At 36.2% G+C, this 16,186-nt stretch overlaps 1 protein-coding gene across 2 annotated transcripts in view; it reads right to left on the bottom strand.

The window, feature by feature from the left end:
* Positions 1-16,186, bottom strand: part of LOC113990992 (MDM2 binding protein) — a 29,945-nt gene that overhangs the window by 3,083 nt on the left and 10,676 nt on the right. For both annotated transcript variants that reach the window (XM_027726942.2, XM_027726945.2), the window contains exons 11-20: positions 15,410-15,527; positions 13,110-13,283; positions 11,979-12,092; positions 10,519-10,683; positions 10,052-10,145; positions 8,616-8,771; positions 6,578-6,673; positions 4,033-4,299; positions 2,519-2,765; positions 1,293-1,406 (exon numbers count right to left, since the gene is read on the bottom strand). In XM_027726942.2, coding sequence (XP_027582743.1) covers positions 1,293-1,406; positions 2,519-2,765; positions 4,033-4,299; positions 6,578-6,673; positions 8,616-8,771; positions 10,052-10,145; positions 10,519-10,683; positions 11,979-12,092; positions 13,110-13,283; positions 15,410-15,527 — 1,545 coding nt within the window. The remainder of the gene's footprint in view (positions 1-1,292; positions 1,407-2,518; positions 2,766-4,032; positions 4,300-6,577; positions 6,674-8,615; positions 8,772-10,051; positions 10,146-10,518; positions 10,684-11,978; positions 12,093-13,109; positions 13,284-15,409; positions 15,528-16,186) is intronic.

Raw genomic sequence — 16,186 nt, 5'->3', positions numbered from 1 at the left:
TAGAATGGCTTGTCTGTTTAGCAGTCCAATTAATTAGTCTAACCTCATCTACTCTTTTAAACAAAGCAAGAACAAAACTTCTCCTAAAGAGGAAGAAAATTAATTTACTACTTGTCTCCCAAGGAAAATGATACCTATGATATCATGCTTCTGAAATATGCAGCAAACAAAAGGATTCAAAGAAAGGGCCCCCACAGACTTGGGGCTGTAACACAGTTCAGGAGAACAAAATCCTGTGACACCTCTCTAGATCAGCTTTCCAAAGGACAGGATCACTGTAGTATTCTTCCTTTTGCTCTTCTACTTGGAATGGAACCATGAACCCATCTGATCTGCCCTACTCACTCATCCCTACATACAGCCCTTTCTGCTTTTGGATTAGGAGACCTTCCATCAGGGCATAGTTCAGTGAGATCCCGGAAGCACTCACAGAATGACTGTGCAACTGTGTTCCAAATTGTGAAATGTGTTCCAATTATTTAAGAAGTTGGTGCTTATCAGCAAGATGTTCAGATTGTCCGTGTAAACAATCAGCCCTGTTCAACTGCAACTTCGTTTACCTTAAATCACCTCTACTGAAGTTGTCTAAACTTAGTTCACCCAATAGACATAGGTTAAACACATGCAAATGAGCAGGAACAGCAGCTCAGCTTGTGAGCAATAGCTTTTAAACACCCCATACTGTAATTTAACTTGATTTTGTGCCCAGACCAAGTAACATGGCTTAAGCATTGACTCACAAAGTCTCTTAGATATTGTGGAAAGAATTCTCATCTCTTTCCAAAAATGAGGTTGATGCAATTCTACAGGGTGCTGCCAAGCCAGTATGTGTTAGATAGATGTGCACATTTGCAGTGACTTCTGTGAGCATGTCAGAGAACTAGAATTTCTGAGTCAGTTCTGTAAGCTACTTGTTGAGCCAACAGCCTTAGAACAAGGGAGAAGTTGAGCTGTCACAGCTACAGCTGTGAGATAGCTACAACAGCTAAGGAAGCAATAAAGTATGACTTGACTGAACAGATCCATGCTTTAGGGTGTTATCTCACATAGAAGAGTACTGCTTTATAAGGTTTAAAAACAAATAAGACACCACCAAAATATACTGTAAAACTATGTTCTGCATTGGACAACAAGCCTAAAGGTTTATCCACACATTCTACACACTACTACAACATATTGGGAAATATTGTCTTAATCAAGTGTGAATATCCCACAGTCTATCTCAAGTTTTATTCAGGAGTAGACTTAGTTAACTAAGAACAAAGAACTGTAAGAGCATGTCTTCTAGTTACCTTTAAGTAGAACTTTGATATCTCGAACAGACGCTGGCTGCATGATGCAAAGCACTTGTGATCCTCTGCAATTCCATGTTTCTGAAGAGTCTTAGCAACCACCTCCTTCAGCATCTTGGAAACAGCAGAAACACACTCAAAAATTCATCCCAATTACTGACAAGAAAAATTGTCCAATGGAAGCAAAAAAAAAAACCAAAACAGAAAACCTGATCTTTTTTCTTGCCTCTTTCTTTAATCCATTGCCCCAACACCATCAACCCACTGACCAAATCTGAGCAGAGTTATTTAACAATCTATTTCCATTCCCTTCATCTAAAAAATTAAGGAAATGCTTACACGTCAAAGCAATGTAAAGGATCATCAAATATTCACATGGAGCTTGGAAGACAAAAAAATCTATATTGGCTTGGATTTTATTTCCTCCAAAATAATAAACAGATAACTTTTCATTAGACTGGTATTTCCTTCTTTGATGCATCCATATTAAAAAAGAAAAAAATCTAAATCAGACACTAAAGTCATATTGGAAAATTTCCTCTGACATTTTTTGTATCAGAGATGTTTAAACTTTACTCTAGGTCTGAATGAGTCACACCAATTTATGCTTACTTGGGCAATCCCAACTTGCCACTCACAGTACATCAGCATTCTTGCAGAGTCCTCTCTGTATCCTGGGATTAATTTAAAGTTAGTATCATGCCAGAAACAGTTTTGTGTACTGTATTTTAAAAATGGCATTCCTAATATATACAGCTATTAAGTAAACGTTATTGCACCAAAGTATTTAAATGTTATGTCAATTAATGGACTTGTACAACTATTGGAATATCTTTTTATTCTCAGAACAGTCTGTTCTTCCACAATGGTTTCGACCCTTCCAGCACAGGTATTTCTTTGGTGCCTTTAAGTTTTATATTAATCTTCTACATTTCATAACTCCACTGATATTAATTCCCACCTTTTTTATTCCTAGTTGTTATCCCTCTCAGCCTTAATTCCCTCGGCATGATAAAATACTCCTTTACATACTTTTTCATTCCTTGCTTCTGCAGCACTCTCCACAGTGCCTTCAGGATTCACTTGCACAAACGAACAGAATGAAATTTAATAACAAAGAGAGATGAAGACAGTTCACTTTGAGTTAAAAAATGTAAAAAATCAAGTCCCATGGAAAGAAGTTAAGCAAGATGCTTCTTCACTAAGCAAACAACATAGACCTTTACCCTTGTATGCTTCTGGGATCTCGATTCCTTTGCTGGCTTTAAGGTCTCAGGTTGGGCAGCATTTACACGACTGGCTGAGCCAGCCTTAGTGGTCACTTTGTGGGGTTGGCCAGGCTGTTTCAGTGGCATCCCAGCTAAAGCAGCTGATCTTTCAGAGCACCTCCTTGTTACTGCAACCGCACAGTGACTCCCGCTACTTCCACTGGCCTGAGAGAGGAGGGAATCTGTACTCTCAGATTTGGTTAGCCTAGAAGGAAGTTAAACAAACAAACAAAAAAGATAAAAGAACTTCCAGATTTTTTACTGACTCTTTTGGTGCCATTGTTTCTACTATGGAGGCTGCTGCTTAAAAGAAATAAGTGCATTCTTGCAAACAGCATCTGAAAAGAGCAGACAAGAATACAGGATTCCATTATATAATATTTTTTGTATTAGAACACTCCACTGACTGGATCGGTCTCTAATATACAGACTCATTAAACCTCTGATTAAAAAATTCCAGAAACAAACTGAAGAAACCAGATAATGATGAAAATGAAACTCTTTGGAAGAAGGGGTAGTTTTGCATATGGACCCTTCATCTAGAGAGCCAGGAAGAACAGTGTTTGCTGGCCTCCAGTCTTAGGATAAGAGAGCTTCTTGAAACTACCTCATTTCTTTTGGCTCTGCAGGAATGTCAGAACTCATCTTTAACTACGGGAAGTTGGGCATTATAGTTCTCTGGGAACATTGTAATCCTTGATCCTTCAACTGTAAGAGCGCTAGTTATTCCAAAACTCTAATTCATGAAATGTTAGATACAATCACATTTTCTTTTCTAACTATTCAGAGTAGGTTGCAAAAGATATGAATATTCCTAAAACCATACCTCTGTTAAAGGCTTGGTGTGATTAGACTGCAAAGGGTATCAGACTGGAAAGAAGGACAAAGTGAAGTATTATAGTAAAAAGTGCATTCAGAAATAGTGTTACATAGCAGCTATTTTTCATTGACACAAAGACTTTGCATCTTCAGAGTGAGGACAAGGTACAAAGGAAAATCTTAAAAACTAAAGTTGCAGAAAAGACTTTAATAAACAAGGCTGACAATAAGATTGAGTTTTGGTAGGTCATCTTATGCCAGCAGTCCTTTGGATTAGCAATTCAATTATTCTGTTTGTACAGTACTTGGCTTTCCAAACCTCTAGTTGTTTATTTGTACTGCAGCAGCAGTGACAGTTTCAGTCCTAGATGAGGCTATCTGTCATCTTTTCAAAGGCACTTGAGACTCTGCAAGATACAGCCCCGCATCTCTTAAATAAAAGCTGCCTGTGCCACATGGTTTTTGATTAATCTAATGCTATCAATGAGAGGTCACACTTGAGAAAAAAAATGAGTCCACAGAGGAGGATTAAACAACTAGAACATTTGTCTAGATAGCTTCACTAAAACATTTTGAGATGAAAGAAAAGATGCAGTTCACAAGAGACCACTGAAATACTTCATGCTAAAGATTCATTTTATTCAGTGCATTACCTTTTCTTGGGATAAAAGCAATCCAAGTCTTTTGATCTGCGTTTTAGCCTTGATGTCTCTGTTTTGAATTCACTTTGTAAAGACTCTCCATCAGGGACACTTCCAGGCTCTGACAAGACTGCGGGAGATGGGAGAGGACTCAAGACAACTGGCACAGGGCAGCACTCTTTGGTGCAAGTAGTCTGAGTTTCATAGCGAATAAGACGAGTTTGAAGTTCAGCATATCCCACATCTCTCTCTAAGGCTCTTCTGTCATCTAGACAATATCTGAAATTGAAATTGGTGAGAAACCTGTGAGAGAAAGTCTCTGCTTTATTACAATCAGAAAAACTTACTTTTGACAATCATGTGAACTGCAAAACTTTTTTTCATTTGAACTGGTGTATTGTTCTGAAAGATAACCACCCAGTAAATTAACACATACCTTATGGATTTAGTCCAACGCCAACAAAGAAGCTGAATCATATATTCTTTGCAAGTCTTTACCCTGTGGTCTTATAAATAAGATTTCCATGGACATTAGCAGAATTTTTTCCTTGAACAAAAAGTGTTTGCTAACTGCACCTTTGAAGTGAAACCTTTAGCTTTGTCCCAGATAAACAGTGCTGTATGAGAGATTCACATTTTTTAAATGCTAAAAATACAAAAAAGTGTTTCTTATCGACTACAATGAATAAGCAGTTTAATCAATGAAATCAACAAAACAAATTGTATTAAATACAGTGGAGCTGAAAGATACCAAATGAGTACTTCTAGCCCAGTGAAACCTACAGAAGAGATTACAACAATACAAAACCCATCTTAACTAACTTTTCTGTGATGTAAATGATTTCCAAGATTCCTTGGAAGAGTTCAGTGTTTCATCACCCAGAAACTTACGTTACCTCTGCTGGGGAAAGGTAACAGTATTGTCCAGTATTATTTCATCCTTTTTCTTATGAAGTATTCTGAACAGTGTGAGCTATCACTCAGCCCACCCTCCAAGCTGCTCAGCAATGTTTCCCACTCTTAGGAACTCTAGACACATTCTTTACTTTTGTCTCTTAACATGAAATCATGTTAAAATGCTAGATCTGATTTCTCTACTTTCTTCAGAGTATCTTCATATTCAGGGAGAAATTCACTTTTCTAATAACTGACTGATGAGTCCATTTCTACAGTTGAGTAAGACTTTCCACTAGAAATAAATTCATTATCTGATAAGAGAGTAAGCTCTCTTAACTTAAAAATTTCAAGGTATTTAAATTTCCTTATTATATTCTCAGTCCCCTGAGTAGTCACATCCCCTATAAAGATAAAAAAATCTATTTAACTTTACAAGTTAAATTGCCATTTTACTCACTGCTTTAATGGCAATTACTTTTTCTTTGCAACACAGGATTCAAGTGTCTGGCACACGTTCATTACACCAAAAATTTAATTTAATCATAAATAGGAACAGCCTCACAAGTCCTGGTCTGCATGGGGGACTTCAATCACCCCAATACCTGTTGGATGGACAATACAGCAGGGCATAGGCAGTCTGGGAGGTTCCTGGAATGAGCTGATAACTTCCTTTTCCGAGTGAGGTGAGATGCTCTGCTGGACCTTGTTCCCTCCCACCAACAAGAAGGAGCTTGTTGAGAATGTGAAGCTCAAGGGCAGCCTTGGCTACAGTGACCATTAACTAGTGCAGTTTGAGATCCTCAGGGCAGCAAGGAGGGCACACAGCAAGCTCACTACCCTGGACTTCAGGAGATTAGACTTTGGCCTCTTCATGGATCTGCTTGGTAGAGTATCACGGGATAAAGCCTCTGGAGGGAAGAGGAGCCCAAGGGAAATGGTGAATATTCAAGGAGCACGTCCTCCAAGCTCAGGAATGATAGGGAAGAGTTATGCTGAATTATTTACTCTAGCATTTCTGTATGTCTTTCCTCTTCTCCTCAATGTCAATATTTCTGTTTTTCTAAACTATTTTTATACAGCTACATTATATGATGAAGCTTTAACAAATAACTATTTCTGGTTGGCTGGGACTAAGCACAGTCCTAATCATATTGATCCTTTTGAACATTCTTACCACTAACACTTGCCTGCTAGAGTTGTTTTCAGGTTCCCTGAACACACAGGTAGCACCACAGCAGGTCTCATAAACCTCCTGACTGTTCTAAAAGTGTCTACAATTAAATACCAAAGTAGGAGCTATGTATGTACTTCACTCATGTGCTGCCCCAGGAATTTGATATGTACTAATGAACCCTATTTCCTTTGACACTTTTAGTTCTGAATTAAAATTTACAGAGACACTGAGAATAGCTACAACAGTACAGCTTAGAAAAAACTTAAATGTTTTTACATTACCATCAAGGCAGGAGTGTTGCAATTTAAACCAGTAACTAAAATAAAGGTAAGAAAGGGAGAGCTGGCACGTGCAAAGTTGTTCCAACAAAGAAAAAGGATACATAAAATTTTCCATAATTAACACACATGTTGCTTGAAACATTTCCAATTATACCCAGACTGGAAACTAAAAAATAATTCTGGGAAAAAAAGCCAGGACACTTACTCAAGTCCATGATAATGGCATCCAGCTGCTTTTTCAAAAGGCAAACCTCTGAGCTTCCGAGGAGTAAGCTCTGGTGTCAAAAGAAATGCATTTTCACTGAAAAAAAGAAAAATACGGATCTATTTTAACAAGTTACAGTCAGGATAAATTATACTTCCAAAAATCAGAAAAAAATGCCATGGTATAGGAAGACTAAACCAGCATGCCAGCTTTGGCAAAGCCTCTGGGGTAAAGCATCAATGAAAAATTAAATGTTTATTGAAGCGACAATGTAAGTTCAACTAACTAATTCTTACTGAGCTATTAATATTACAGAAGCTCTTAGACATTTCAACCAATTAAGGTCACTGCTCCAAATAACTTATCAATAAACCCAGGTAAATATCATTCCATTTCACAAGGGGACACCTGAGTAGTAGAATGGACTGAAAGGAACTGGGAACTGACCTCCCATTTCTCAATCCAGCACTATAGCAGTGAATTCCTTCCCTTTAGCTTGTCGTCTCACCTCACAGTCACCTTTGCCAGACTTTATAACTAACCACTTGTCTCCTGTGATATTTCAATTCCAGCTAGAAACTCTCTGCAACTAAATCACATGAATGCATTTGTTTGAAAGTATTTCAACAGAATAAGCCATAGCGAGACAGACAGAAAGCATTTGCTGCCAGATCCCAGCATACCCTGTCACATCTCATTTATCTCTAAAGAAGGGAAGAGATGAAGGCAAGATGCAGGAGTATCTGAAACGTACACATTGCTTCAAATTTTATTCACACAGTCTCTGCACCGTTACCACTGTAAAAATTATCTGGGAAAAACATCCAGGAAAGATGTGATACTGAATCCAGCAAGATGGTAATTTAGAAAGACTGTCAGCCAAAACTGTAATCTATCAAACTTCTATTTAAACTCAAACATGTAAAACGAGTGAACATGCCTTTAATTTATCAGTCTCTCTCAAAATCTCTTAATTCCTTCTGTCGGTCTAACAACGCAGTAGAAGATTCTCAATCTTCATTGCATATTTTCTAACTTGCTTGAATTCTCTGCTCAGAACATCTTTAGGCTAGTTTCACAACTCCAGTAAGTATTTTACAGAAGTCTTAAAAATCCTACAGAAAATCCAAAATATTACAGTACCTTTCCCTCTCAGAAGCATTCCTATTACATATAATGAAGCCTGAAAAAAGATCAAGGGCTGTATCAAATAAGTCCATTACAGATTCTATTATTCAACATTAAAAAGGTCAACAAACATAATTCTAGTGACTGCAAAGATTGTCTTGCCTTACCTAGAAATCTGTAACACAATGCACAAATAATACAGGCAAACACTATCTGACTCTCACACAGTTTGGCCTTAACTCTAACAGATGTTCAGATACAGAAAATTACTCCATTAACTCCATGTATCAATCTTCCTGCTGCAAAAGTACTGGTTAATACACGAATACTTACCAGCAGACACACTAAGGATAAATACTTGTGAAGCCACCAGAGTAGATAAGCTTCCTTTAAGGAGCACTTTACCACATAAAAATATAGATAGGAATTCTGGGCCAGCATGACAGGAGACGAACACAGTAAAACAGGCTCAGCTATTGCTTTTCTACACTGCAATTTTCTTCCCACCTAGACTCCCCCCCACTGAAAGAAATCACACCAATAAAATTAAAGTTCTGCCACAGTATTTCTGCTTGGATAGAAATACTATTTTGGAAATGCACACATTTCAGCAGCTTGCCAGGAGTCCACTAGCACGCTTTTTGCATTTCAGGTGATTATTTTGTTATTTAAGTGCATAGGACAAACATCATCATCATCTCCAGCCATTTCAGATCCTGAAAGAATTAATTAGTAAGACTGGCTGGAGGAGCAAAACAGTTGATTTCACTGGCAGGTATGTAATGCAAGGATGTTACAAGTTTTAAACTCATATCCAGCTACACCATTCTGTGACTCTCAATCAGTCCTTATTTGTAACTCCCCTCCATCAGCTCTGAGTATGGTCTGCTTTAATATGCTGGATTCTTACCGCTTGGGAATTTGTAGTGGCTGAAGATCACCAACTGGCAGCCCTTCTGGTGTGAAATATTTCAGTAATTCTTTAGCATCGAGCAATGTCAATGACTCCCGCTGGCTGTCTTTATGCCCCAGCAACTGCTCAGATGAATGTGCAAACAGAGAAACTCTGAAAAAAGGAAAAAAAAACAACAAACACCAAAGACCAATCTAAGATTTTTTTCTTTTCTTTAGTAATCTCATGGTATTAAAAAAAAATAAATTAAATAACTGCTAGTCTGGAACAATTAAACTATTGCCAAAGCAAAACGAATAAGCTTGCTCCTTGAGAACATTCACACAAATGTTCATGATAAAGTATATTTGATGCAAATTCTCTAGCATTCTACTAAAAAGAAGTAATTTCTTCAAGAATTTAGAGCCATAAAGCCACTACTGCATGCAAACTTCCACTCTTTTTTAGTGTCTTCAATCGAGTACAGCAAAGTTCTCTCTTTTCTACTGTTGAGCAATATGCTGTACACTGATAGAGGATAAGAAAGATCATCATTCAGAATACAATGAAATAAACACTAACTGACTATTAAACAGAAAGGTCCTTCAGGAAGGTTTTCAAAAGCTAATTAGAAGGAAGAACTTTACCTGTCTGAGAAAGAAAAGCCATTAATAATAATAACAGCGACAACCATGAAAAAGCAGAGATCTAATGTGAGAATTCCTCACATGCAGAACTCCAATCTAAGCCATGGCCAACTATGGTATTTGAAAGAGAGAAATGGGATGGAAGTGATTAAGAAAAAGACAGTTGGACAACCAGCTATAAAGGTCTCTCAGCAAAAACATTAAGACCAGCAAAGACTATTAAGTCTTATATGAAGTGAGAACTAAACTTAAATCAATAAGCTGTATTAAGTGACAAAAAGGTCTACAGGTTTCACTTGAACAGTACTGAAGGAAAAACATAACTAAATGTAAATTTCAAACATAAAGCCAATAGGATCTTCGACTTTAAAATTACTTGAGACATGACTTAAGTACTGACTATCTTGGAAATATAAGGAGATTAGAAACACATGCTGACAAAAAATGCTAAATTATCTCTATTATTTAGGACATGTTGGGAGAAAGAAAAGCTTCTATGTGTTTTTCTGCCAAGGCTACTATTTTCTAGAAGTGTCATTTTGGTAATTCAGTTTTAGAATTATGCTATTTTAAGCTAAATTTCACTTGCATTTAGTCAATCAAATTCAAAACAATACTACTTTCAATACCCAGAAAATACATCTTTGGAAATTGACAGAAAATTAGTTTTAGCTGTAAGCAATATTTTCTTTGAAAGATTATACTATACTTGAAAACAGTTTACACAATGGCTATCAACATTTGAAGTTCCTCTACAGTAATGTTCAATGGCCACTGCAAAGAAAATCTTCAGTATTTCATTATCACCTCGTTTTTTGTTTGTTTTTTTCGAAGTTTTCCAAATTCTGAAGAACATGTCTTTCTGGCCATTCCAATGGATTTGTCTCCATTAAATCAGGCTCTGCAAGAAATATATGGTGGATAACCCTTAATAAGCAATCTTATTGTTTAAAGAAATATATATGTATAAACTCATATATATACACATTCCTTTATATATAGAAATTCCTTAAGGCATATATATAAATTACATAAATAAATGGAAAATCTGTCTGATGATGCAATCAGAAACTTTTTCTGCACAATTTTTTTGTCAAGGAAAAGAAAGGAAATAGGTAAGGTAAGGGTCATTTCAGTTTGCAAAAAAACCCTAGAAAGCTACTTTACTTTTCCTTCCATGTTTTCCTGTTTTGGTAAAAGTAACAAATTGACAATCAGTAGGAAAAAGCATCAAAAGAGAATAAGCAGCGTATTTCCTAAATAACAATACTCACCACAAGTCACAGTGCATGACATAGTTTTATTGGAAACCTTCTGTAGATCATGGTTAGGAAGACTAGTGTTGCACAGGTCCAAAAAACATTCTCTTGTAAGTTTTAATAAAATTTTGAACTCACTGGTAGAAATAACCGGAGGCTTCTTAGTCAATTCCTTTCTCTCTATAAAAGGAAAAAGAAAAGGTACTGCAACTACTAAGTAACAAAGAACAACTGGACCCTGCTAAAAACTAACTAAACAAGAAAATATCCACCCAAAACCAATTACACAAGTAAGTTAACTTGATATTTACTATTGTACCCTCTAGCAAGACATGGGTGGTTTATTCCACAGACAAGTGAAAAAACTTAGCAGTGAGAATAGCTGAAGTCACATGTGAATCCCATTTTTACAGTCCTTTAATTTCTGTATACATGCATTTCTGAGTACATCCAGGTTTGGATTCCCCAGAGACAAATATCTTGGACTTGCTGAGCCTAAATGTGAAAAGCTGCAGTCTGCAGAGCCTCCCACCCACCTATTTTTGCTGCTGTTGCAGGAGTGTGGCTTCAGTGTAACTAAGAGCCTGTTCTGCTCTCTTTGGTCAGAATATCAAGGGCCAGGTAATTGTAGTATGATTAGGGATGATCAGTCAATCCCAACTGCTCCTATTCAGTCTTCATCCTAATGGAAATGGATGATCCACTCGAAATTAAAACACAAGCTCTAAAGCAGCCCCAAGCTCAGGGCTGAAGCTGACAGGACTGAGAATGACTGCAAGCTGGCAGGGGGCAGGGCGTGGAAGACGAGACTATTAGCAGGAATCTTCTTTTCCTTAAGATGCTATTCTGTTAATGATAATACACTTATATTATCTTCACAGAATGCCATTTTCTATAAGCCAGCCAATCTCTCAGAAGCATTTTTTCTTTTAATTGAGTCTCTTAGAGCAATGGACTTGGATGGAAAAAATCAGGACACGCAAATGTACTTCTCTGCAAAGCCATGAAAATCTACAGAGGATGACCTTTCAGCTGTTACAAACAATGCTTCATGATAAATCTAATAAATATCCAATGCATATTTTTCCTCTGCTGTTGAAGACTTTTGCAATAAAGAATAAATTTTTAGAACTCTGAAAAATCAAAAACAGAATTCTTATTTTTGTAGAAGACATATCCAGCAGTAAGGGTTTTTGGGGAAATCATCACAGAATTACCACAAAATTATTCCAAAACTATGCTCAAACAGAGTAATAGTGTAACAAGCAGCCACCAACCTTAATTCAGTGTTCTCTTTTTCATTATCTGACACACAATCATGAACATACTACAAAGTTTCTTTTTAAACCTTCACTATTTCTTCACAAAGTGATCAACTCACTTCGGTTTTGTAAACTGAGCCATCACATTCAGTTTGACATAACGAGCTTTCAAATACTTTTAATGAGATTACCAGTGTTTTCCCCATTACTTACTGAGATATTCTTTCAAGGCAAACACTTGGAGATGAGACAGTTTCATTTCTCTTTGTACAATCTGCTCTCCACAGAAGCATGGCAGCGACTGGATAAAGTCAGCAATACAAAAGCCTGTACAGATTAGAAGAAATTTTTATTAAGAATCTCTCACAGGACTTTGGAATCACTACTTCTTTTTAGAAAACATAAACATTGCAGACATAGAAATTTCATATTAAAAGGAAACAATCAGACTTTCAAATATAGCTAATCATTAAAAAAACCCCAAACAAACCAATTACAATTGAACATCAGGATAACTTGGAAGACATGCCTGACTAGCGTTTTTGAATTTCTGTACAAAACCAATATGACAACACAATTAACTTGACTAACATTTAAAGAGGGTAAAAAGATCCTAAGTTTGATACTTAGGATCAAAACAGAAAAGAAAGAAAAGTTTTCTCCCAATATGTGGTCAAGGACTTTCAGTTCTCTGACACTGTACTAATGGGATTTTAATTAGGATAAATGGCAAGTAGTCAGTCATATCACACACTGATTTATTTTGATAATAAGGAATTAAGTGGATAAGATGCAGGTCACTGTGCTCTTTTTTCTTTGTCAGCATTATTGAAACAAATACAGGAATTAGTAGAGTTAACTAGTATGTGTAGTTGTAACAGGATAACTATTCTAAGATAAATGTCTAGATACATGCTCTTACCTAGTGGAGCAGCTATGATACATCAGTGAAATAGGATTTTCAACAGATATTTACCAAGTCTTTTGGGCAGTCTTTACATCAACAATACATACTTTTTAAACTTTAAGTTTTCACGAATTTGATTTGCACTAATATTACCTGGATGTCCCTTTAAAAAACAATTTTCAACTAATCTCACTGACTGTAACTTTACATAGTTGATTTAAAAAATATGGTAGCAGTAAATTCTGTGAATAAATAAGCTCATTATATTTTTTATGAATTTGATAAATATTGCTAATAGACACATTTATAAAAAATGTAATATTCTTCCTTTTTTTCTCCATTTTAACACTGACTGGAATGAATAAAAGGAACACATGAAATTGAGCAGCATTTGCCTGCATTCAGATATCCTTAAATAAATAAGCAATTACTCTTACTTGACTCTGTTTCTTCTGCTCTTGTCTTTAACCTTCCATTTACTGCAGCAAGAGTGGCCATACCATTGATCTGGCCAGCTGAATGAATCAGGGTTGCTTTACATCCTCCAGAGCCGTTGCCTTGTAGCAAGAAATAATATCGGCAAGATTCTCCTTTCAGTTCAACTTCTGGAACTTCACAAACATCAGGACATAACTGTGAATCACCCTCAGAAAAACAGCTTTAAAACAAGCTATAATCCACCATCAAATCTCTTACACTTGCTCTCTTCTGTTCTGTGAGAAATCTTGCATCTTTTGAGGAGAAACAGCAACTACAGGTGATATTTACCCCCTGTAAAGCTACAAACTGAAGAGCATGCAAAATAAATGAACGACAGCAGCAAAGCTGAGCTGGACAATGCTGCTGGCTTAAAGCCAGCACATTACCAGCACCCAACTCCTGCGACTGTCAGGAGGGCCAGCTTTCTAATGCAGACTACAAAGTATATCCGGCAACTCCAACCACCACTCAGAGAAGTTCTTTAACTGGCAAAGTTACATTTCTACCATGAAACAGTGAAGAGAAGTTTCTGTTCTGCTAGGTAAAAAAAGGCCTTTTTTCATATGTGCATTGAAATAATATAAGTGTTCACTGGAAGAACATACAACTGTAGAAGAAAAGGAAATACTATACTCTCTTCCCAAGGACACTGCATTATTCATTAATGGAAGCTTCACTCCCTACTTTACCCTTGTGCATAGCCTGGGTGAGAGATAAAGACATTCTGTTTTTAAACACTGGCATATAGTTTGCAGTTTTGAAAATAAATTATTGTGGGACTTGACAAAAAAAGTGGAAGGATGGGTTTGCTATCTTTTTAGACAGAAAACATTTTATAGCACCTTGGTAGATGCAGCAATTGAGAGAATGAATACTTCTTGATGTACTAAGCTTTAACAGTCAAATAATTCCATACTTGCAATACTATCTCAATAATTAATGCAACAGGAGCTTAATATTTATTAGCATTATAAATTTTTGTTAGTAACAAATATAAAATATTCCAGTATTTCTTGAAAATTTTAAGCTGGAAGCTGAAGGAAAGAGAAGGGCAAACCGTGCTACCTCAATATATAAATCCAGAGAAAGAAAACAGAACAATAAAGTGAAAAAGATTCCAGAAACATTTTCACTATTGTCCCATTCCCCTAGTAATTTGAAATATTTTCCTTTTCCATTTTATCTTGGCATCTCATAGCTGATTCCTCACAGGTAAGCTTTTATTTTTCACTTTAATCTTAGCATTTGAGAACTACCAATTCCAAGAATTACACCTTCCCACAGATCAAAGACACTAAGGATTCACAAATGCTTAGTACAGTCAGATTAGTAGTAGCCACTAAAAAAAATCAACACTTTTCAACTAAATAAGCAAACACGTTTAAATGGTCATCTTTCTCCTCGTATTTTAAATTTTATTCAAGAGGCCTAATAAGAACCTATTGTGTGTTACTGATCATATTATAGTTAATATTTGTACAAAATCCTTCCACTGGAACACAGGACAGAGATCTTGCAGATATTGGGGATCTCGCACTCATTTGACTGCATCAGTAGTATCTCTCCAATAAACATAAATACTGCTGCTGCATATGTATATATATATATATACACACACATATATATATGTGTGCGTGTATATATATATATAATGTGTATCTCACACCCTCTCTACCACCTCCAAACATGCAGAGATAATTTTAAATCTATATACTTCCAGTATCCATTCCATAATTAAGCTCCTTGCCCTGTTATACAACTCTTCCTAATTCCTCTCAATTTTTTCCTACCCCTAGAGCTGAAATAATATCAGTCTGCCAGCCACCCTCATCTGCATACTTGTTTACAAAAGCTATCCAGCTGGCAACAAAAACAGTCAGTCTTAAAAGAGAAGGGAAGCACCTAACTGAAGCACGCTGGAATTCCATCTGCAGAAGTAAACCTCTATGCCCATGGATTTTACAGTCACCTTACAAAGGTGTGTGAAAGCTGGATCTTAGCTGAGACACAGGACACAAAAATGGTTTAAAGAAGATGCATTGTTTCCCCAAAGCTTGTCATGATGTTATTATCCATTTTTTCCTGAAAGTTTGCATAGCTGAACTTGCATTCACTAAACCCTTTTGTGTCAATGAATACAACAATCACTGACCTAATTTCATTGAAGACAAAAAGAGAATCCCAAATGTATAGGAAAAACTCACCATATATATATACAGGTACACAAATAGATATAGCCACAACAAAATATACCTACCAGTAATGACCTTGGGTTTCCTGGCCATATATTCCTTCCATTTCTTAGTACTCAGCTGGGCAGGAGACGGGATCACTACACTGCTTACATTACATGGCAATGTAAATAAAGCTCCTACCTAAATAATGAGAGCAAGTACAACACATGCAATATTACTGAAACCTGTTTTATATTTCAGTCTTGAGCTACCGATTTGGCATTATTTCAAGTGTACTTCAATTGATGAAAAACATCTTAACACATCTGTCAATTCACATCAATCAAAATGGAACAGCATTTGACATAGAAGCTGTAAAAGTTTTATTTACTTCTTAGTCCAGTTGAGAGATCATTAACTGCTGAATTTCTATTTTATAGATAAAAAGATATTTATTACCTATTACAATTCTTTCAGTATTCTGGCTACAAACACTGCTGTAGAATAGTATCCAGAATGAGAACAGAATTCACAGATATTAGTTGGCATCAGTGACTCTGCATTCCTTTGTAAAACAATTTTATTTTTTTTCCTTCCTACATATTACCCTTCTCCATTAATCAGATACTGGACTATGTTTATGTCTCTATATAGATTCCAGGCCAATAAGCACTAACAGAAAAAATGCACATGTATCAGAATACTCAAGCAATAAAACAATGCTATTACAGCTATTAGAAAAGCCTACAAATGCACAATATTTCCAGCAGCAGACTGAAAAAAAATCCCTATGAGAAACTGTTATCTTCAAAATACATTCAATTCCTCATGTGCAGACTCTAAAAAGTAATCTGACAATG

The sequence above is a fragment of the Pipra filicauda genome, unplaced genomic scaffold (assembly GCF_003945595.2).
Source record: "Pipra filicauda isolate LSUMZ 115617 unplaced genomic scaffold, ASM394559v2 scaffold25_size4600443_pilon, whole genome shotgun sequence".
Classification (NCBI taxonomy): domain Eukaryota; kingdom Metazoa; phylum Chordata; class Aves; order Passeriformes; family Pipridae; genus Pipra; species Pipra filicauda.
The sequence above is the reverse complement of the archived record's forward strand: the minus strand, read 5'-3'. Positions and strand labels throughout refer to the sequence as shown.